This window comes from Limulus polyphemus, unplaced genomic scaffold, assembly GCF_000517525.1.
Source record: "Limulus polyphemus unplaced genomic scaffold, Limulus_polyphemus-2.1.2 Scaffold8946, whole genome shotgun sequence".
Lineage (NCBI taxonomy): Eukaryota > Metazoa > Arthropoda > Merostomata > Xiphosura > Limulidae > Limulus > Limulus polyphemus.
Window position 1 is genome coordinate 1,820 of NW_013674556.1, and position 23,605 is coordinate 25,424.

At 34.5% G+C, this 23,605-nt stretch overlaps 1 protein-coding gene across 1 annotated transcript; it reads left to right on the forward strand.

Annotated features, from left to right (window-relative positions):
• Window positions 1–515: 515 nt before the first annotated feature.
• LOC106475659 (O-acetyl-ADP-ribose deacetylase MACROD1-like) lies at window positions 516–23,122 on the forward strand (the record flags this gene model as incomplete). The annotated part of the gene is made up of 6 exons (XM_013936338.2): window positions 516–771; window positions 12,305–12,430; window positions 14,679–14,810; window positions 16,311–16,427; window positions 18,095–18,198; window positions 23,092–23,122. Coding segments are annotated over exons 1-6 (547 nt in total), but the record flags the coding sequence as incomplete, so codon positions are not given.
• Window positions 23,123–23,605: the final 483 nt, after the last annotated feature.

The window sequence follows — 23,605 nt, forward strand, 5'->3', positions numbered from 1 at the left end:
AATCAACTAACGACTGGAGGCGTAACAATACTAAGCCTAATTTAACACCATCATTAATACTTCCATCACCATCTGGCTAACATATAAATTAAAACATTAAAAATTGCTTAATAATAATAATATATATATATATATATACATATACGTATATACACACATACATACACACACACTAATAGTTTATTTTGGACAAAACTTGCTAAATTGGTTATTAATTAGCAAGTCTTAGTCACTGTTAGCAATGTAGCTGACTTAATTAATAGGGTTTGTTTCTGTTTTCCATTATTATTATTTGACACTATAATGGTAGAATCGATCTTCGTTGAATAAAATTGCATTTATTTATTGTTTATAGGGAACATCGTTACTGCATATCATGATTTTATGGCCTTCAAAGTTGATATAATTCGAATGCCATGATTTATCTAGTTTGGACACTTTCTTAAATTAAATTTAAAGTGAAAGGAAAAGTTATATCACTTTCAAAATTCTAAAATATAACATTAACTGTCAAATATTTCCTTTACAGACTTTAATTATTTATTAGTATTAATAAATAATAATATTGCTTAAGCCTAATTAATACAACATAGTTAAATTACCGTTAGGCCTAAGGTAACCATTAGTATTAGTATTGCTGTTAGGCCAAGTCAAATTTAAAGCTTTGTGTTTGCAGGTTCTGATGCAATCCTACAATAGACTTATAAATTACTAATAAATAAGAAATTTTGCGCATGATGCCTGGAAGAACTGAAGAGTTATCCAAGAAAGGTAAAAATTAAAAGATGCTGTTTTATTTTCGTCTTGTTTAGGCCTATCATTAGGCTTAATATAAAAGTTTAAGTAGTATTGCTACTATGCTAGTACTAGTAGGCTCAATAGTAATTTGGAAAAGGTTGAGAAATGCCAGTCTTACTACAGCATGTGCTGAAGCTCCACTTTCTTTTAATTAAGACTAAAAGAGTGTTGGTTCAAGGCAGCACAAATGGTTGCGAGTGAAGGGAGACTTCTCTTAAACTTAAAGGTAAAGCCTCTGTGTTTAGAAATAGACCTTATACTATAAAGCCTTTAGTTTATAATCATATCCTTAATATTATATATTTTTCCAAAATGGGAACTTCGGAATGAAAGCTGGAACATGACTTGGTATTGACGACTTGTGAGACAGTGCCCTTAAATTTTAAAAGTACATTTATGTAGGAGAATTAGCCTTTGTAATTGGTTGTACCAAGACTAAGTTAATTGAAGATGTTGTCTTAGAAGGATGTAAGCTTAATATATTTTTAGAGAACATATTAATAAAAGAATAGGAAAGGCTTATAGTTATAACATAAACATTTGATAGTAATGTAATAGTTTGTAAGAACATGGAATTTTCTTAAAAAAATTGAAGATGCTGTGGTTTGTAGAAGCTATAGATTGATTACTTTCACTTTTGTTGTTAAAAAAGTGTTGAAATACCATAGCAGGCTAGCCATTTGACAAATCAGAATTTTCTAAAGTGCCAGTGCATTTGTGACTGAATGCTGTTTCTTAATTATAACTTTTAATTGCTATTGGACCTTGACCAACAGTACACTAAGTATTATTCAGACTTTAATCATAATATTTACTAGCTGCTCTTCACCAGGCCAGTCTTATTATTGGCCTGTTTATAAATTCATTCAGTGAAAGCCTGGTCAACTTGACTTCCTGGGCTAACTTATGAAGCCAACCTACTTTTGTAAGAAAGTGTTGTCAGGAGTATTTTCAAAAACAATTGGAAAATTTAGACTCAATTATAAGTGTTTATTAAGATTTTATATTTTATAGACTCCTTTACTATTAATGGAAGCATCTAAGATGATGTTTTTTATGTTGACCTTTAGAGTTACCTTTATAATGGGCCTCTTAAAAAATATTAAGAAATGGGTAGAAAAATGGTTTTATGTTTAAAAGCAAAAAAATTGATTGTAATGTATTTACATGAAGTGCATGGTGATACTTTAATTCTGTCGGAAATCATTCTTTTACACAAAAAAAGGACCTTGACAGTCTGTGAATGGGCCAGAATATGGAAGATTAGCTTTAATAATGAAAAGTGTAAAATCAGTACTTGAAGTGTGTGGATTTAAAAAATACTTATTGAGTTAGGGGAGCATTGGTTTTGTAGAAAAAGGAGACTGATTTAGTTGTGATTTTGATTTTTAAAGATCTCTAAGTTTCTACTGAGTGTTTGGTTAAGAATAAAAGAGAAAATGGTTCTTAGTGTTATTCATAGGAATTCTAAGTAAAGTCATTGAGCTTTGTGCAAGACTGGTGACACAGTGGTGAACCACATTTAAAGGGGATGGGCTCAAGGTTTAGCAAAGTGTCCTGCATTTGAGGGATTATGGGGAATATCATGTGTTACTCTCTTGTAATTCATGTATCCTTTTGGGATCAGTAATCATTACATAAGCATTCTTCAGATGCTGGAAAATAGGTGATGATAAAACATCTCTTGATAGTTAAATCACTTTCCATAGGCTTGCACCCACCGCTTAAACTACAATGTGCAATTTTGGTCCTCTTTCTACAGATAGAATACCAACATGTTTAAAGAGATCAAAGCCAAACTAGATTTGAGAGGAAAACTTGATTCATGTTTTCAAAATTGTTAGAAGTTGAGGCAGTTTTTTTATTTTAGTGCCTGATGAAAAGGTTTTAAATATAAATGTGAGTACTAGGAGTAATATATGGTTAAGATCTGGAAACTTAGATTATACAGTTATTGTTTCATAAAAATAATTTTTTCAGTTATTTATAATATTGGGAAATGGTTTGCCTAATAATGTGTTACGTGCCATTTGTTTGAATTCCTTTAAAACTTTGTTGGATACGTATAATGATATTAAAAGGCTAAATATAATTTGGGTTTTAAAAATATAAAATATTTTTCAATTTGTGGTCACTGTAGTTAACTGAATGACTCTTAGTCACCTTGCTTTTCATGTGATCTAAAATAACTGTAATGGGTAGTTCTTTGATATTCTCAGACAATCTGACTTCCCTACAAATATGAGATAGTTAGACACATTGACACTGGAACAATTTCTGTAATGTGGGTGTTGAAAACCAATGAGTAACATCAAAACCTCTGTATAGATGATAGGAACCACGTCAAGCTAGGGGGTGCTGCTAGACCCTCAGCATCCCTAGTTCCTACACCCTTGAAGAGACTTAAAGATAATAGCAGGTTCACCCAGGAATTAGCAGAGTTTCTGTATAAGATGGTTAGAATGATTTTTTTTAAAGTGTGGAATAAACAGTGTTGACAGCTTTAAGAGATTGAACAAAATCAGTATTGCACAAATAAAGCATACCTATGCATATATCTGTACAGTCTTTTTCTACTAGACTGTATCTAGTTTTTCTTTCTCTCAAGATTGATTGCTATTGAAATAAGCATACTGATCTACAAAAAAAAAGCAGGTCCTCCTTGTAGATCTTCTAGTGAAAAACTGAACCAGGATGGCATGCTCAATATTAGTATGTAAACTAGCTTTCTTTGTCCAGTATATGGTATCACCTTGTGATATTTGTTTCCTGACATTGTTTGTTGGCTGTCACCTTCAGTCAATATCATAATCATCCAGCAAAGGATATTGTAGTGCCAATCTATTCAATTTGAATGATCCATAAAATACTTAAATATCCTTACAGGCAGTGCTTGAAATGGGAACTCAGAAGTGGGGGTATGCTCGTACATAAAATGGTGATAGCGTTTTTCTTTGTTTGGAATTCTTAATCAAGATGCATGACTCTTCTAACCTGTACATCATATCTTGTGATGGTATTACTGATTACATCACTTTAAACAATATGGAAATGATGCATTGAAAGGGTGGCAATATTAGTTTATTTAATGTTTTTAGTTATGGCTTCCATGAAGCAGCTTTTACATATGACTATAGTGTTTCATAATTCAAAGTTTGGAAGCTCTTTTTCACATTCAAATTTTTGTTTTCAAATTCATGAAAGTTAAAACAAGTATTTTATTAGCAAAATTGCAAAACTCAATGAGTGACATGGAATATGTATTAAAAAAATCAAGAACTTGCAAATACATTGTCTAACCTTTAAAATAATTACTCAATAAATAATTAACTCAAGCAGTGAACGGCTTTATCACCAAAGCAAATGTCAGGATCAGTGGGCCTTTTTGCAGGATCTAACATCTCTAAGTGCTTTCTCATTTCCTTATATTTAACACTGTTGCAGTTTTTATAGATTTCTTTAGTAGAATGGGAAGCTGATGATCCTGATGCAAACATCCTTCTAGCAAGTTTGTCCATGAGCAATATATAAAATGCCTGGTGATCAATGGGCTTGACCCTTTGTGGAAGGTGCAGAGTTACACCACAAAAATCCAGTGTATTTGCCACATCCTGTGCTGTCGTTAGATATTGTCCTGGGTTTTTGATCATAGATTGAAATACTCAATGCTTTTGATCAATTAGTTTGTATGCTTTTGATAACATCACCGATCGTTTTTGTAGTTTGAGCAACAAATCTTCCAACTCTGTGAGTGCATCTAACATTAAATCCATATTGGTTACAAAGAAAACATCAATTATACATTCTTTCAGGCCTCAGTATTGAGCTCTTTCTGATGAGTTACGTTTAAGGTCATTCTCAGTAGCTTCAAAGTGTCTAAACAATGCAGAAAAATCACACAATATAGCCCTTACAGAGCAAGTACTAGATACCACCCACTGCAATCTGAAAATACACCCAACTTTTAGCAACTGCACATTCAAAGAAGCTACCCAATTTTTTAGTTCATTGCAGTTTTTGGGTGATGCACTATATAAGCTGTATAGTTTATCAAAGAAGATTTTCATATGGCACAGTTCTGACAGTTCCCCCACAACTTCAGACATTGCAAGTTCTATATGATGATTTGCACAGTGCCACACAGTCAGATGCAGAAACATTTCTAACAATTTGGTTACAACACCAGCTTTTCTGCCTAACCATCACAAGCAAACAACATCTATTGAGAAGATAAGTACTTTTTTTTTTTATAAAGCCAAGATTATTCAGTCTTATCAATAGAGCTGATACAATTTCTGCAGCAGTAGTTATTTCAACTTCAACAAGATCTAAAAACATGCTTCTTCTTCTGGAAACTGCACTCTGATGCAAATAATTAAAGCTGTTTTTTATGTATTGATGATGATTTGTCAATCATTATACCAATCTTGAGTTTTTTTATTACTATTTCAGTCACTACATTCTCTCTCATAGCATTAGCAAGATGAACACTAATGTTTGCACAAAAATGGTCATTTTGTAAAACACGTCCCATATCAATTCCATTGAGCACTTGAAGATCTACAAGATTGGGCGAGTCAGTAAATGGATATCCAGCTTTGCAAATACTGTAAACAGTTCGAAATACATGACAAGTGGATTCTAAGCACGAGTATTTCTGTTTGGCTACCATATTTTCCAATGCTGTTTTAGAAGCTGCATATGTAATTTCTTGTGCTTTTTTTTGTGTGCAGTGTTGTTCTAGTTTGAATATTTTATTCCTTAACTGTTGTTGTTTCTGTGTTGTTTCACCAGTAGTTTCCACACTGCCATCTTGCCATTCACAGCATAAAAATAAGCCTTGTGTTTTGTCAGCACCCAACATTGAAATATTCTTATACACACAACAACCAAATTTACCTCATCTTGTGTAAAACCTCTCATATTCACATAATTTTTCTTTAAACTGATCAGAGGACCAACACTTAGGGACATCAGTCATGTCACAATTAGGTAAAGAGGCATTGGAGGTTGGTTTTTCAATGTTTTCATCAGTGTGTTTACGTGTTCATGAATATTTCTTCACTTATGGGTACCGAACATGAACTTGATGCAGACCTTTCAACATCAGATTTAACTTAACTTTTTTTTTTATGATCTACTTATCCATGGCTAATTTTATTTTCACTTATTTTGTAGTAAGAAAGGGAAGTGTACACATGAACACAGGTACACATAAAGTATCCTGAGAGTCATGAAAGTCCTGCATGAATCACTGCAAGAACAAAACTGTTTTCACGAATATACCAGCAGCAACTGATTTCAGCATTGGCTGCATCACAGCCTTAACCTACTAACCTGCATTGCCAATATGTTTTATCAAATAATCGTTTTAAAAGAACTATATAGTTTCAGTGTGGAACCAATAGTTCTGGAGATACAACACCCTTCTATTTGACTGGTGGTCATACTGGTAGCATACCTCTCATCACAGAGAGATTCATCACTGCCTAGTGGATCACCATTTTCACTACTTCATTTGTTTGTTTTTAGTGTAAAGCTGCACAGTGGGCTATCTTTTCTCAACTTACTTCTAACTCACTAGTAGACTTATCATATCATGACCACCTTTTCATTTACTGGCAGACATCATCCACCAGTAGCATCTCTAGTATCACATGACTGGTCAGGGATGGCACTAACATGAGTAAAGTTTGATCTACTCTTGTCAGCATATTTTTGAGAGCCCTGTAGATACCATCCCATTCAACCTTAGACTCACCAGACCACACCCCACTCCGACAATTTTCAGTTGTCCTTGCCTCCTTTTTTTTCCTTAGTAAAACCAATTTATCCTAATTTTTTAGTCAGCAATTATTTCATTTAGCTATATTTGTTTGTGAACATCCACAATATGTAACTGTCTAAGTCTACATTGAATATTACATTTTGAAAAGGAACTATTGTGGTAAATAGAAATATTACTGAAGAAACTTTCAAGTGCTTTAAATGTTGCTGAAATCAGGCAAGTCTATTTACATTTGGGTTTTTATTTAATACTTGTAGGACATGCTCAAAATGTCACTAATAACATATTTTGCATGATCAGAGAATATGTGCAGTGAAGTTAATGGCTATATGGAAATCTTCAGATACTTTATGCACAGATTCAACTAGGCACTGTATAAGCTATTAATTGGCACTGCCGGAATTGTATTACTGACAACAAAATGAAGCTAATTTTTAAATTTTTGCCAAAAATATTTACTTATAACTATAAATAGGCATGATCAGTAAGGAGAGAGAGTTGTAAGGTTTACTTTCGTCCATAATTTCACCACATTTGTTTTATTTTCATCATATTAGCCTAGCATTAGTTTTAAGCAAGGTGCTGAATAGGGTGGACAAGCCCTGATGAGGAAAAATAATATGTATGTATATATTTCTAACATTAATTATTTGGATATGATACGTAACCTTCCATGTGATATTGCTGCATTGTTGCATGCAAATGAGCATGTGAAAAACCCTCAACCAATAGGAGTGCAACACCATCTCCAAATATAGTTTGCTCTCTCTATACTGATTGTTCAATCATCACTTCTCTATTTGGCACTCGTGTTCAGACATCTTTTTTTCACTTGTGTGAGATTTTTCAACATCAAAATTTTGTTGAAGTACGTACAAAACCAACTTTTGTGGAAATATTTTTTATTTTTAATTTCAAACAATTCTATCTCTGCAGACTTTGTGGCTCTTATTTTTCACAAAATGAATTACACAGAGATGGTCATTTCCACAATCTCTAAGGTTGAACATCAGGACTTTTGTTCACTCTAGACTAACTACCAAAATGGCATTGGGTGCTTCTTTGTCTGTCAGATGATGTGACAGCCATCGTGTGGTGGGTAGTGGAATCTTGCATATTGCTTGGACCTTTTTCAGGGCTTGACAAGGACTTCTCTCTTCATATAATTCCTGTCCATGAAGTGCCAATTTTTGGCAGTCTTTTCCCATACTCAGGTCTGACAGGGTTTGGTGGATCAGGCACTCGACTTGCAATCTGCACGCTGCGTGTTCAAATTTTCATCGACCGAACATGCTTTCCGTTTCCGCTGTGGAGGTGTTATAATGTGATAATCAATCCCACCATTTGTTGGTAAAAGAGTAGCCCAAGAGTTGGCAGTAGGTGGTATTGACTAGCTGCCTTCCCTCTGGTCTATCATTGCTAAATTAAGGACAATTAGTAAAAATATCCCTCATGTAGCTTTGTGCAAATTTCAAAACAAGCCAAATTTCTCACTCCCAAAATTTGCACTCTCACTCTTTTCAGTCTTGGGTTTCTGATCCATTGTCTTCTGTTATTCTTTCTTTAGCTCAGTTTTCACACTTTTACCTTACCTTCATTGCCTTTTTAAATTATCTTTCATCCTTCCATCTCCATTTGGAAGCAATTCACAGTTCCCCTGAGGAGTTTTTAATGGAAACTCTTTCCATTCTTTTTTCTTTGTTGATGCATTTTTCTTCTTTGGCATTGTCCCTTCTCACTTGATAACTCTGTTGCTGGTATTTTCTGAGGAGGGATGCCCTTCTTGCTCAAATACATTTAGTTCCTGCTTATCTTGGGAACCCTTTTCTGGCTAATGTTTTCTATCAATAGGTTTTTGGGGAATACCTGATTCTTTGTAGTCACAGGCTGTGGCCACGTACCAAGATTTTTCCTTGACTACCTTTGTGTCCCACCTTTTTGAAACTCCTTCTCTTCCAGTTGCTGGCTCCCACCCTCCTGACTCCTTTCCATTCTCTGTTCTTCTATCATCCACTGGTTTCAGCAATGACAGTGTTGTTGGTGACTATCCTCTAGGCTTAGGAACAGTGAGACCTGTTTAGCTTGATTTATGGCCCTATGGATTCCTTGTGCAGCCAACTTCTAGAGGCTACAGGTTCTATCTATTGGCCTTACCCATCATTTTTCCTCTCCTTGTCCCTTTTCTCCATCTGCCAATTATTTTCCTTCTACAGGGGATCAGATCTTGTCTCCCACTGGCATCTCTCCAAAACAGTGTCAGTCCTTTTAGCCTAGGATGCTATCTAAAGTGTTTCTCACCCCCTTCTCCAGAATATATCTCCATCTGTTTTTCATTTCCTTGTATATTTGGCATCTGGTCATCATTCTGTCACATTTCCATCAATTTCTCAACCTTCCTCTGTTTCCATGGTGAGTTTTTTCACCTTCTGATGGTCTTTTTTTTTCTTCACATTCCCATCTCTCCAACATCCAGACTTTACTTTCAGTCATAGACAAATTGCTTCTTTTAGCTTCATCCCAAAATGACTTCTCTGACCACTCTTCTCCTTAGGAAGCCAGCTTGTCTTGGTTGCTAATCAAGCTGAAGAAGTCTCATATCACACCCACTCAATATCTGGTTCACTTTGATTCCCAGCTTAGCAGGGCTCAACATTCTCCACTTCTTTGTTGGTCATGGAAAGTCTGGTTTCCACAGCTCTGTTCTCACCTTATCTTCTTGTGTGAACTTGGCTTCCATGGAACTCCTTATTCCCTGGGGATGTGCTCACATGCATTTTTTCAATAGACTCTGCATGAATATGTGGAACCTCTCTCATGATCCCTTGTTTTCCCTTATCCATCTTCCTCCTTTCCTGTATGACGATTTCACCTGGTGGCTTGACAGGAACAATACTACTGAGGATGTACCTCTTCTTCCCTTATGTCTGGATCTTCATATTTTTGCTGATGCTTCCTGATGAGGTGGGGCACTTGTATTGACTCTTTCGATACTTTGGATTAATAAAATCTGAAGGAATTTATCCTTCATATCAAATTTTTGGAACTTTTAGCAGTTCTTTGGGCCATGGATCATTTTCTTCTAGTTGTATGAGACTGTATGGTAATAATGTATTTGGACAACTTAAATGTAGCATCCTATGTCAATTGCCAGGGAGCATTCGGTCACACTCTCTCTGTTTCTCAACCTCTTCTTCTTCTGGGCCCATTCTTTACAAGTCTACCTTCTGGCCTATCATGTTTCAGGTGTCCTGAATCTTGTCACAGATCATCTCTCAAGACCCAAAAATATATTTCCCACTGGGTGGTTCCTCAATCCTTGTGTTTTTCAATGGTTTTGCTCTCATCTGGGCACCACTCACATTGATGCCTTATGACAATGCCAGGTTTTTCCTATTCTGGTCTCCTGTTTCACATCCATCAACACTAGCAGCAGATGTATTTTAGGAATGGTCTAACCACTTCCTTTATGCGTACTGTCTACTTGTCTCCTCCCTTGTGTTATCTCCCTCATTTAGGACACTCCACTTCAGGTCCTTTTGGTGATGCCCTTGTAGCTGTCTCAGTTGTGGTTTCCTCTGTTGAGCCTTTTGATGCCCCCTTCCTCTTCTCTTCTCATACCTCTTCTTCTTCATTCTCATAGTTCTCTCTTTCTTTCTGCCATGTTGTTCCTCCAGTTTCATTTGTCTGGTCACTTGCATAACATTCTGAACTCTCTTTGCATGTAGCCTTCCTCCTGTCCCAGTGTTTTGGGGTTTCAGCAGAAAAGGCATATTTTTGCCATTGGACACTGCATCATTTTTTCCTCCTTTTCATCCTTCTGTTCCCCATCTATCTAAGATTTTCACCTGGTGTTTTGACCAGGGCTTATCTGTCTCAACTATTGCTAGTTACTCAGTGGTTCTCACTACTAATTTCCAGTTTTCCCATTTCTATTACATTTTTCCTTCCCCAATTCTTACTGTGCTCTTACATTCCTTTCACTTCCTTTACCCTCCCCACCTTTCTAACTGTGACCTTAATTTTGTTATCCATGCCCTTGCCATTCCTTCCATTGACCCTTTGGCTTCCTGTTCCGTATACTATCTCTCACTTAAAACCTATTTGGACTGCATTTGGATGATCCCTCCCACTGGTTTGGCTATTTATTCTTTGTTGGGCTATGAACTACCTCCAGTCGCTATTCTTCACATCTTATACCATCTGTGACTGGGATTTTCTTTTTTTTTATAATGTTTTTCTAGGGTCATCACATCCCAAGATTCCACTCAGTGGCAAATATTGCCTGTCAAAGTATACTTATACAAAATCCGCACAGTTCAGGGCCATCCTAGCCTGATATAGCACTCAACCATAAGATGGTGTGTCCTGAAAGACAGCTCAAGATATCCTCATGGTGCTCATTATCCTAAATAAGACCTGATCCAAACTGGCTATCATGAGTAAAGCAGGCAGGGAATCCCTGCCCATCATCCTCAATGCCTAGTTTAAAACCTAATGCTGGCCTACTTTGAAAAATAGGGTTTTCATGATCACCCATTGCACTGTCTTATGATGATGCACTCCTCCAGGCTCCTCAATGCACTTTTATCCACCCTTTTTAATTCTAGTGAAGCATGGGAGGCCTTGCCACTTACCAGTTCCTAGCTGAAGAGGTAGTGGACCATGGAGGCTGCCTCCTGAGTTGACCAATTCCACTCACTAGAAAATAGGGTGGTGGCATTCTGTCTATATAATATAGTTCACCCCTCTGGCTGGCTTTTTCTCCTTCTGCTGCTTAGATGTCAGGTTCCCAGGTGGTCTAGTATTGGATTGGCTCAGGACCACCCAATATAAATCCTCACTTAGTTGCAGTTTGGATGTTAAGTATCCGTTCTGCCTCACTGGGGTTGAAGTGAAGATGGTAGGGACCCTACTTCTACTTCAGCCCTGAAGCCAAGTTGCCGGTGCTGCCTGGTTTCAGACTGAAGATGACCCAACATGTACAGTTTGACATACCCTAGCCACAGTACACGTATAGCACTTCCATAAACCTGATGCAGGTTCTATGCTTGTATATTCTGCCCATTCTTTCAACACTTCCCTTCCCCTCCTCTCTGGGCAAAGAGTGTACCCTTGTACAGACAAGGTGTGGTTTCCAACAGGTGTGCCTCTATACTGTTCCAAGGTGTAGGGTGGTGCATTTATGTGCATCCTTTGAGTGCTTCCCAGCCTCTCCACCACTTCAACATAGTATTCTAGCTATATGTGATAAGAAGTTATGTATTGTATCAGAAGTTAACATTTTTTAACAGTAAATATGTATTTCCAATAGATGCTCATCTCCACCCTTCCTCCCAACTTTCAGTGCATTTTACTTTATTGCCTAATCTCGATGTGATAACTGAACAATTATTATAGAGAGAGCCAGCTGCACTTGGAGTCAGTGTTGCACACCTATTCGTGGAGGGTTGTTGCATCTCGTTTGCATTCAACAATGCAGCAATATTACATTGAAACGTGTGAGATTAGCTGGGATTAAGTGAGTAGTTATAGGAAATACATTTTCAGTGTTGGAAAATTTTAACTTTCATAGATTGTATAAGAAAAAAAAAAGACCTTCAAATCTGTTTTGTCTTCACTGCTTTATGTTAGTTATTTTAGGTTTTATATTTCTCTGAGATTACAGTGGTAGATATTGCTAATAATATCGTGCTTTTATGATGGTTTTCAATTTTTCAGAAAAATATTTGAAAATGAGATTGAAAGAAAAAAGGGCCATCTATAGATGTTCCAAGTATATTACATTGATTGATATTCCAACTTGGCATGATTACTACAGAGTTAAATACCTACAGAAGAACAATAGTAAGTACATATAATCCCAGAATTATGAGTAGCATAATGGAAAGGTAATCTAATACAGAAGTACAAATGGTTGCAGAAATAGCAGAATTTGTTTAAACCTAAGTAAGAGATGGTTTGAGAAATACAAAAGCATTATTTTTCAGTAGTGATACTCTTTAAAATATTGGACATTAGAGTTTCATTAAGAAAAATCATCAAGGTGTAATGGAATTCTGGACTCTTAATTTTATAAAGTTTAAAGTTTATTAAAAATAACATAAGCAAATCATACCTTTATCTTTCTAAAAAAGTCTAAATATATAATTTCAGGTATACTTTTCGAAACTAAATTTGTATCACAAAGAAATCCAAAAGTAAAATTTTATAAAAAAATAATTTGTTTTTAAGATATTATTATGAAATATTTGCAAATTTGTTGCTTCCATCTTCATTGAATTAATTCTTAAAGATTTGATCTTCTTTAAGATAAAAAGATTAAAGTTGTTAAAAAGTTATCAGAAGAAAGTCTGAATTTTCAATATATAATTCACTTAAGTTTCTCACAATGTCAATAATTTTCTCAGAAAACCACTTGAAAACAGTGAGGAATTAAGTTATCATCATTTCGTCCTTCAGATGCAAGCATCTCTTGACACATAATCATTACATATATTACAATATCATTATGCACTTATTACATTACACATATACACACAACTTCTATTAATTTTAGCCTCGTAAGACTAAGTCAGTTTCATTTGTAGATACCTATGGTATCTCTTTCTCTATTTCCAATCTTTAAGAAAAACAAACATGGTAAATTGAATACAATTGCACACTTATAGTTCCAAGTCTTATAAGGTTTTTGCCTTTTGCCTACACATAAGCCAATGAAGGATTATCTGAGATAAACTTTGAAAATCTAACAGTGACCTCCATAATAAAAGGTCCTACAAGAAAAGAGCAAGAGAAAGACATTTGTAATGTGCCAACAACACATCCAAATCAAATGAACTGTGTGTAATACTAAGTCTATTCTGAGGCAATTGGTTTAAATTTAATTGCTAATTATTCACATATTTCACATGCTTCCACAATTTAGTAAACAAATGAAACAAAGTCTATCTGGCTTTAAACAAATAGAAGTATGGAATGACAGTGCTTGCACAAATGTTTGTACTTTGCACAATATATATATATATGATAATTTTTCAGAAATTTACTTTGGGAAATAAACTATAGTGTTTAAAATGTAAATATAATATACAAGTACTGTCTGTTATTCATGCATGTATATTTTCATTACAATACATTATTGGTAGCTTATTAGATAAGTCCCCTGGTGGAACAGTAGTAAATTTACAAACTTACATTGTGAAAACATGTTCGGCTTCTTGTGCCTATCAAAGAAAACCAATGCACAACTTCATTGTATACTATTTCTCATTTCCCAGTGCAATTGTGTTTACTTTTTTCTTTTCTTCTCAGAAGTTCAATTGTTAATCCAATGGTAGGAGTATTATATGATTTATCTTTTTCAAAACTGATATAGACTTAGGTTGGTCATATCCCAGAAGTAATGTAATTAGAAAAAGATGTTTTAACTATGTAATTCTAACTATTTTAATTTCTTATTGTTAATCTATGCAATACATATTACAGTAAGTTAATTTAATAACACAAATTAAATCTATTTTTTCCAATAGAGTAGTTAAATTTGAAACCTTAATTGAAACATTGAGATTTAAAACATTACATACACACTCATAGTTTATGTTAGATAAGATATGGTTTTCTTTTTTCTATTAATTTTTTTTTTACTTTAGTTTAACTTATTGATCTAACCTAAGAATTCAAGAAAGACTTTTTACATATATTAAAAGACAAAAAAGTGACCATTTTATCTGTTTCAATTTAGTTCTTTCTTAAATTGACCAAATAATCTAGATGTAATCAGTAAAAAGTTTTACCAAATTATTTTTAACCACACTTTATATTTATTTGCTGCTGTACCACAATTATTATATAAGACATTAACCTTATTCAAATTTTGTAACTTTTTCTACTAACTGTACCCACTTTATTTAACCGATTTATATTTCCTTTTCATATCTAACCTGAATAAGATATACTACACTTTGTTTCTACAAATGGAAGTGTGCTGAAACTGAGAATCCACTATAGTTACAGTCCAAAACATCAAACCTTTACACTTTTCATATTCACCAGAACTTTATAGTTATTTAATTTGTTTTTCTTTTTTCATCAGATGATGACTTTGGTCCTATCCAGAATGATTTGAATAGAAAGGTTTCTTTGTTTTTTGGTGATATTACTTCTCTTGAAGTTGATGCTATCGTAAATTCTGCCAACAAAAATCTGAGAGGAGGATTAGGAGGAGGTATTACATACATTTTCTATATTCTTTATAACAAACAGAATAATAGTGAAACACTGACTTGTATAACTGATCCTTTATCCAGCAGAGTTTGGGTTCATAGTTCACCTTCCTCCTATGTATTATGTCATCGATATATTTCAAAATGTTATTGTATTATTAACTGATTCTATTATAATAAAGTATCATAAGCAAGAAGTATCATAATTCAGAAGTATTGAAAATTTATCTTTACTCAGTTTTGATATTGTTTTTACAGACATCAAGTTAATATCACCACAGTACATTTCTATGATACAGGTTGTTGTTTTAAAAAAAAATAAGCCAGTTTATTAAGCCTATCTTTTGTAATGCTGGCAATATCTTAATAATTATCTCTGGATAACTGGGCAGATGCTGTTAATAACTTAAAAAGTATTTACTATAACTAAAATTCTTATCTAAAACATTTGGTAGCTTTTATATAACCAAATGTTTTAAATAATTTACATCTACAAATATTGCTCATATTCAAGAAAAATTCTGTGTAGGTCTACTTGTACACTATACCACATTCAAACAATGAGACTAATTGGCCCAAATCTCTCACATTTGATTACAAAGTGCTGTGTGTGGCCTAATAGTTAGCATACCAGACTTTGTGAAGGGTTGAAGAGTCCCTGCAAGTTTTGAGGCAAGAGATATAATGCCATTTATGAATATATTCTGCAGTTTTAGCTGTGGGTATGTAATAAAAGTGACAGTCAATATATATTCAGTCCAAAGATCCAACTAAAGCCATTATGACAGCATTTGCTGCTGGTTGGCTGCCTTCCCTCTTTGCTAAGTAGTTGAAAATTAGAGGCAGATACCTGAAACTTAGGAATCTATAAACTAGCTGGCCTTTTGGTCTGTATGCACATAAGCTTAATGAAAATCTCAGTTTTATAATAAGTTACAAAAATATACACAGAAAATCACTTGAATTACAATTAATGTTATTTAAGTTTGTCAGAAGAAAATAATTTTCAGAATAATAATAAGCTGACAATCTACCCTGTAACATTATTATTATTTTTTTAATCCTGGTAGAAAAAAATCTCTGCAATTTCTATTTTTCCTTCTGTACTTTTGTCATGTTCTTAAAACAAGTTGATTAAGACATTTCTAAACCAATTTACTTGTTTTGCTTACTAAAATTATTTTACATCTATAGCCACATTTCCTTGAAAAAACAATACAGACTACTAATGGCTGGAGACGGCTTGAATGGGTAATGAAGAAAAACTTTAAACTATATTAAAGTTTTTCTTCATTACCCATTCAAGCCATCTCCAGCCATTATTAGTCTCAAAGTGGGTTCCTCGTCATCGAATACAGACTACTGTAAAAAATAAATGTATTTTATCATTTATTGATTTTTCACCTCAAACTTTTTTTATTGTGTAGATATTATGTATTTTCCATTTTTGAAGTTTATTTGTGTGGGTAAAACATTTGTCATATTTCCATTATTGGCTGTAGTTTGTGATGTCATACTTAAAGCAGCTAATTCTGACCTGCTAGAAGAATGTATTGCTTTAGGAGGATGTAACACTGGTGATGCCAAAATTACAGGAGGTTACATGTTACCTGCAAAGTGTAAGATATATACTTTGTCTCTTAAAGGTTTTATAATTATAAGGTTGATTTTTTCATTTATTACCTTTTTTTTATGAGAACAAAGCTTTAAAAATTAATTTGAAACCTTTGAGTGTAAACTATACAAAAATGTGGTTATTTTATTTAAGTTCATAACTCAATCTTGTTTGAATGAAACACTAAAGAAAGGAGAAATTATGCCCTGTTATAAGGTGATTGTGCTTCAATATCAGAAGATTGTTTAAAAAGTGATACCCAAAAACTTGTATATATTAACATATATGAGTGTGGTTTTTCTTTCACATTGTTTTTTTATATCATTCACCTCCTTTCGTCAGATTTTCAACAACCATCTTCATGTAATTCAGTATATCAGTGTTAAATGAGTCTTCATTTTAAATTTTAGTCATAGTCTTAGTCAAGTTCACAATCCTAGTTAGATGTCCTAATTTAGTCACTGTGTTAATCTAGTAAACTAAAATGGAAAGACAATAAGTTTAGTCTTAGTCCATGAATGTTGTCTTTGTTATTTATTTAACAAAATGGCCCAACAGTTGAGTTATGCATTATTCAAAGACTCTGAACAGTGTTTTGTCATTCCACATAAAAAGAGTTCAAAACTAATCAAATCATAAAAAAATGTTTTACTGGTTACTTTTTCCTTCCCCATCCCCTTACAGCTTACTTAGTAGTTAATAAGAATTTGCCTTACATGGGAGTGTTATATCTTCTACAGTTTGTACCTCCAGTTATTCTGCCAAACTGTGTTAACACATAACTTATAACATAACACATGTCTCTAATAATAAAATGATATTATCATACAACTGTGATTATAGAATTACAGTGTATATTATTTATGCAGCAAGATATGTGAACAATTTTAGCATAAACCAAAATGTTTTCATCAAAGCCTTGTTAGTTAAATCTGGAAAAAAATAAGAATATTAAGAAATAAAAACCTGAACAAAACAACTGGTAGGCAGTAGTTAAAAGAGCATTGAAGTTAATTAAGGGTAGGAATGTGAATTCTATGCAGCAAATATTTGTTTTTTACAAGCATATAAGCACCACACCTTAACTTCTTGTTTATAAACATTTAAATGAACATAGAAGAGATCTTAGCACTGTAATTATTACTTACTGACAAAATTATCTTTTTTAGAAATAAAGGATTTGGATAGTCTACCTTTATATGAAAATTTTTCAAAATTTACAAATACTTTATTTTTCATCAAGGCAGTATTGAGTTATCCCATAAGTTTGACTAATTTCTATTTGTAATTATCATCTCAAAAATAGTTATATATTTTTTCTTTATGCTAGACATATTGACTCTTCATCTTGTACTATTCATGCTTAGTGATTTGCATGTTGTCATTAGCTAGATTTAAAATCCATTTGTAAGCATTCTCATTGATAAAATTAATGCTGCATTTTGTATATTATATATATACACAAACACACACACACACACATATATATATACATGAATGATATCTGAAACAGTGACTGAAAGGGTATGAATGAAAAAACAAAATTTACAAGGAAAAAATCAATATAAATATATGTGCGTGTGTGTTTGTGTAAATCCATATTATGATCCTATATTGATATCTGACTTTTATTGACACTGTTCTGTCATTACTGTTTCTCTTCAAATATAGATATAATTCATGCAGTCGGGCCAAATATTGAAGACTCTCATAAACTTTGTAGCAGTTACCTCAAGTCATTAGATCGGTTATTAGAAAATAAACTTAAAAGTATAGTAAGTTATTACTTTGTTACTAAAATGGTACAAAAATATAAATGTATTCACTCTATCTCTCCTACTACCCAAAATTCCTATTTACAAGCATCATGAATGCCTCATGTACATGCAACACTGAATTTTATTATAAGATAACTGTGGTGTTACCTTTGAAATGTATCTTTAACACAACTGTATTTATTAGTTACATTTCATTGTTAACTTTTCTACATGTTGAATGGGAAGCATTTAAGATTGTAAACCCATGACTTGAAGCTTTTTAAAAATATATATCTATTTGGCAAAACATTAAAAAAAAAGAATGATAGACAATTGTTTGTTGTGTTCAAAAATATATGTATGTTTAAATTTTTACAAGCAAAATCTTTTATACATTTTAAAAAAATCTTCAAAGTTCTTAAATTACAATATTTACTGTTGGTTGAATGATATTTTTTATGTGTATGACAAATTAAATTTGTCATTTTTAACATAAAGAATGGCCAGAATTATTGTTATCTTCATCTAGGGCTGACTTAGTACTAAATTTACAAGTTAAATAATATATATGTTGAAATATCTATTGTTTTGAGTATAACTGGCTTTAAAATGTTTTAAAGGAGCTGGAATGATGTGGAGACATTAGATATCTAAGTATTTTAATAAATATGATCTATATATATATATATGTGTGTGTGTGTATATGTATGTATGTTGTGGTGAGTGGACCTGTCGGGGAAGGTTTTCTCTGTACAGTGTATCTTCTCTTGGATCCAAACATCCACCCAAGTGTTTGCTGTGCGTGGTTGCCTGTGAAGGGGAGGAAAGGATCCTGGTGGTTGAGTGGTATCAGGGGCACCTCAATGCACCATTTTATCCTTGAATTCTTGTAGATGGATGGCCTTGGGGTACACCCTCCCCAATAGTCAGTTAGCTGGTCCTATTACTAAGTACCAAAACTAGATGTAGATGTTGTGGATATTAAGTCTGGTACTGGTGTGAGGGTATAGTACACACAAAACCCTGGCATGAGTGTTCTGTCCTTTTTTGGTAGTATAGTGCATTCCCTTGTAAGACTCCATGGTGGGTGAGGTCAGTGGGTACTGAAATCTTTTCTTTTCTCATAGATAATCTAAAAACAGATAACTAAAATAAAATACAAAAAAAACGGTTATTGGAAAATGCCCCAAATGGAAGACTGTTTCACAGTCACCATTACCTACTGTAGCTGTACCTCATTTTCTCATTCTTCATTCTTTGTTTGAGAAACCTTTGGGATAAATGTCTCTCTTTTTCATTCAGAATGGATTGGAGGGACTTGCTGGTTCTCCTAAGTCTCTCAAGAAGCTAATAAGTGTGCATTTTCTCATTCTTCATTCTTTGTTTGAGAAACCTCTGGGATAAATGGCTCCCCTTTTTATTAATGGATTGGAGGGACTTACTGGTTCTCCTAAGTCTCTCAAGAAGCTAATATCTAGGAACATCTTGGTTTAAACATCTACACTGCATCATAGTATAATTTGGATGGGAATAATCTTAACAGTGTCATGAAAGAAAGAGATCTTGGTGTAATAGTTGACCAGTCTCTAAACCCATCCAAGCAGTGTGTTGTTGCTAGTGGAAAGACAAATAGGATTTTAGGTTGTATATACAGAAATATTGAATACAAGTCTAAAGAGAACATAATTATAATGTTAGGTCATTGGTTAGGAATATTGTGTTCAGTCTTGGGCTCCTTATCTTAGGAAGGACATTGAATTGTTGGAAAGGGTTCAGAGAAGGGTTACTAGAATGGTGCCTGGGATGCAGAGGTTGTCGTATGAGAAGAGGTTGAAATTCTCAAATTGTTCTCTCTTGAAAAAAGAAGAGTTAGGGGGATCTAATTGAGGTGTTTAAGATTGTGAAGGAAATTGATATAAAGTTCATGCATCATCTCTTTCCATACTGACAGTGTGAATAGTAGGACTAGGGGACACAAATATAAATTTTAGCAAGGTAGGAGTCATCTTCAGCTCTATTTTTCTGACAGGGTGATTGGCCTTCGGATGTTGTGGAAGCAGTACATTTAAGTGAGCTTAAGAGAAAGCTTGATAAGTATATAAATGATAAGAGCTAGCTTTAATTTTTCTTCTTAAATTTATTTATTAACAGCTTTAGTTTGGTTTAGAGTGTGGAACAGCTGAGATGGTCCAATAGATCCCATGTTGTCCCAAAAAAGTTATGTTATGTTATAGCAAACTCCTTTTGAAGGCAAAGTTCATTGGGGATATGTCTATCAAGGTTACTCCCCATGCTACTTTGAATTCCTCAACAGGAGTGATTATAGAGAGAGATGTATTTAACATCCCTGAGTCAGAGATTCTCACTGGTTTCTCCAGCCAATGTTTCTCAGCTGTCCAGCATATCTCCATTTGAAAAGATGGAATAATGTGGTCTACAAATGTTCTGCCTGTCACTATTAAGGCAGGTTATCTTAACTGTAATGTACGGCCCCATGTTTCAAATTTTCTTAGATATTACCAATGCTAGTGGTTCGGACACTTCTTGTTTTAGTTCTTTGATGTGTGCTCATTATGGTGGCAAAGGCCACAACAGCTGTGACTGTTAATTGGAACCACACTGCATTGATTGTAATGATTTCCATCACCTCATACTTTTTTTCTTACCTTAAATGGGTGGAGAAAAAAGAGGCACTGCATTTGAGAACAGGAAACAACATTTTATACCTGAGGCACATAAGCTGCTGTTCCCTCTTCCACCTCTGACATATGCTGCTTTACTCCATCTACTTTAACAGTAGGGGGTGTAGACAGATCCTTCATTTCTTCGACAGACTCTTTCTCTCACCATGTCTTTTGCCATCCATGGAAACATCAGTTGACAGGTCCTTGTCTGCTCTTGTCTCTGTCCTCACTGTAGCCTCCATTGAATGCTCAGGCCCTTATCCTTTGGTTACACACTCAATCACTAGAATCTCCTTCTTCTGACATGACAAAGATCTGCCCAACCATAGAGGTTGACAGGCTTCTTTTTACTAAACGAAAATGTTGTGGTCAGAAACAAAAAGTGTCTTCACCCAGTTCTTCTGCTAAATAAAAATGGCCACTTTCATACAATGGAATTATCGAGGTTTACATTCTAATTTAGATGACATTAAGGCCTTGATCGATTCCTATCATCCCATGTGTCTTTTTTTTACAGGAAACATTTCTCAGACCTGCTGATGCTGTCACTTTTCAGCAGTTTTCCTTGTATAGGAATGACAAGTTGCATAATTGATGAGTCCATGTGTCTTTTTTTTACAGGAAACATTTCTCAGACCTGCTGATGCTGTCACTTTTCAGCAGTTTTCCTTGTATAGGAATGACAAGTTGCATAATTGATGAGTCCATGTCTGTGCCACTCAACATGTCACTGGAGGCATGTCTTCATGGGTCGTACTATCCCAGTTTGTTTTCTCTGCCTGTCACCAGGAATGAATTATGATCCAGCAGACCTTGATGATCTTACTAAACAGTTGCCATCTCCCTTCTTCATCTTGGAAGACTTTAATGAACACAATCCCCTCTAAGGTGGTGCTGACTGACAGTAAATGCCACCCAGCTCGTGTACTACGGGAGAAGTTAGAACAAGCTGACTGACTCTATTTCACCACTCTCTCTGAACTTGATCCTGCTGTCATTAGTCTTCCCACTATTACTGTCTGTGTGGAGGCAGGCACTGATTGTATTGTTGAAGCATTTGTTTGTATGATCCCAAAAACCTTGATATGTTTCCCATAGTATCCTCTTTTATGGTGGACACATGATTGTCAGCAGGTGTGAAAGGCTCAGGAATGGGCTTGAGATATCTTTTGAAGATCTCTCACTCTTAACAACAGTGTTGCTTTTCAGTAGGCTCATGCCTATGCCCAGCAGGTCAGATGTCAAAGCCAGAAGGAATCTTGATTAAGTTCACTATCAGCATCACCTCTACCACCAGTTCCAAGGTCATCTGGGACAGGATTTAGAAAGTCAGTGGGAAGTATGCTTCCCATTCTCTTTTGATCTTGCTCCCAAATTGCCAGGAAGCTGTTGATGTTCAGGGCATTGCTGACACTCTTGGGAAGTGCTTTCCTCACCTTTCCAGCCCTTCCATATCTTCCCCTGCCTTCTTGGCCTTCAAGTCATGGACTGAAAGATTACCACTTTTGATTCAAGCAGACAATCTCCATGACTATGATTGTCCAATTATGCTGGTAAAACTTCAAATTGCTCAACATTAGTCCAGAAGTACCTCAAGGGGACCTGATTATTTTCATTAGAAGATGCTGCTCATCTGTCTCCCACCTCTTTTGCTCTTCTTCTAGTTGTTTTCGACTTAATTTGGCAGAAGGATTGTTTTCCAGATGCATTGTGCAAGGCTATTTTCATCCCTTTTTGTAAGCCTGGGACGGATCCCAAGATTCCTTCTAATTATTGTCCTATTGCTTTGATTAGCTGTCTCTGTAAGGTTTTGGAGACGATGGTTAATGCTCATCTTGTTTTATTCCTGGAATCAAACAACCTCCTCTCACCCACCCAATATGGTTTTCGTAGACAGCTTTCCACCTTGGACCACCTGGTTCATCTTAAAACATCAATCATGGAAGTGTTCCTCAAGAGGGAGCATTTTATATTGATCTTCTTTGTACATTTGTACTCTACTAAATCTACTAATTACAGGAGAATAAGGAATGCTGTAACTTTTACCAAAACATTAAAAATAAATCAAAGAGTTTTGAGGAATATTATAAAGTTTCATTCAATTAATTACAGTTATTTGTGTTTTAATACTGCTATATTTTGTAAGACTGTAAAGTAAGTCAACTTAGCTAGTTGAAAAATGGTTAAGAAATCTCATAAGTTTAATCTTTTTTTTTTCCCTTTACAGGCCTTCCCTTGTATCTCCACTGGACTTAATGGTAAGATAACATTAGAATATATTTCAAAGATTTTTGTTTCTAGCAGCATTACCCCAGTGTACCCATAGTTTAACATTCTAAACAATGTATTGTTGCATCAGCGAGGTCATGTGACTAGTATCACGCCACCTCTTTCTAGAAATATCCTGTTCCTTCAGGAATGCCCTAGCATTTACTAGATATGTGTTAGTCTTGTATATATAAGACATTCACAACGTGACAGGATAACAGAGGTAATGAGTAATTGAACTGCAGTCAGAGAGTGTGTAATTGAACTGAGTATTGTTGAAGTCGAGCACGTGAGACATTCGTTGAGAATTATAGAGTGACTGTTGAAATTAAGTATATCGCAAAGTTACATTCAGAAAGAATAAACCAGTTTTATTTAAGAAAGGACTTGTGTTGCTAAAGTTTCGTCAGAACGAATTTACGGAAAATTAACAAACAAACAGAGACATAACAAATTGGTGTCAGGAGTGGGAT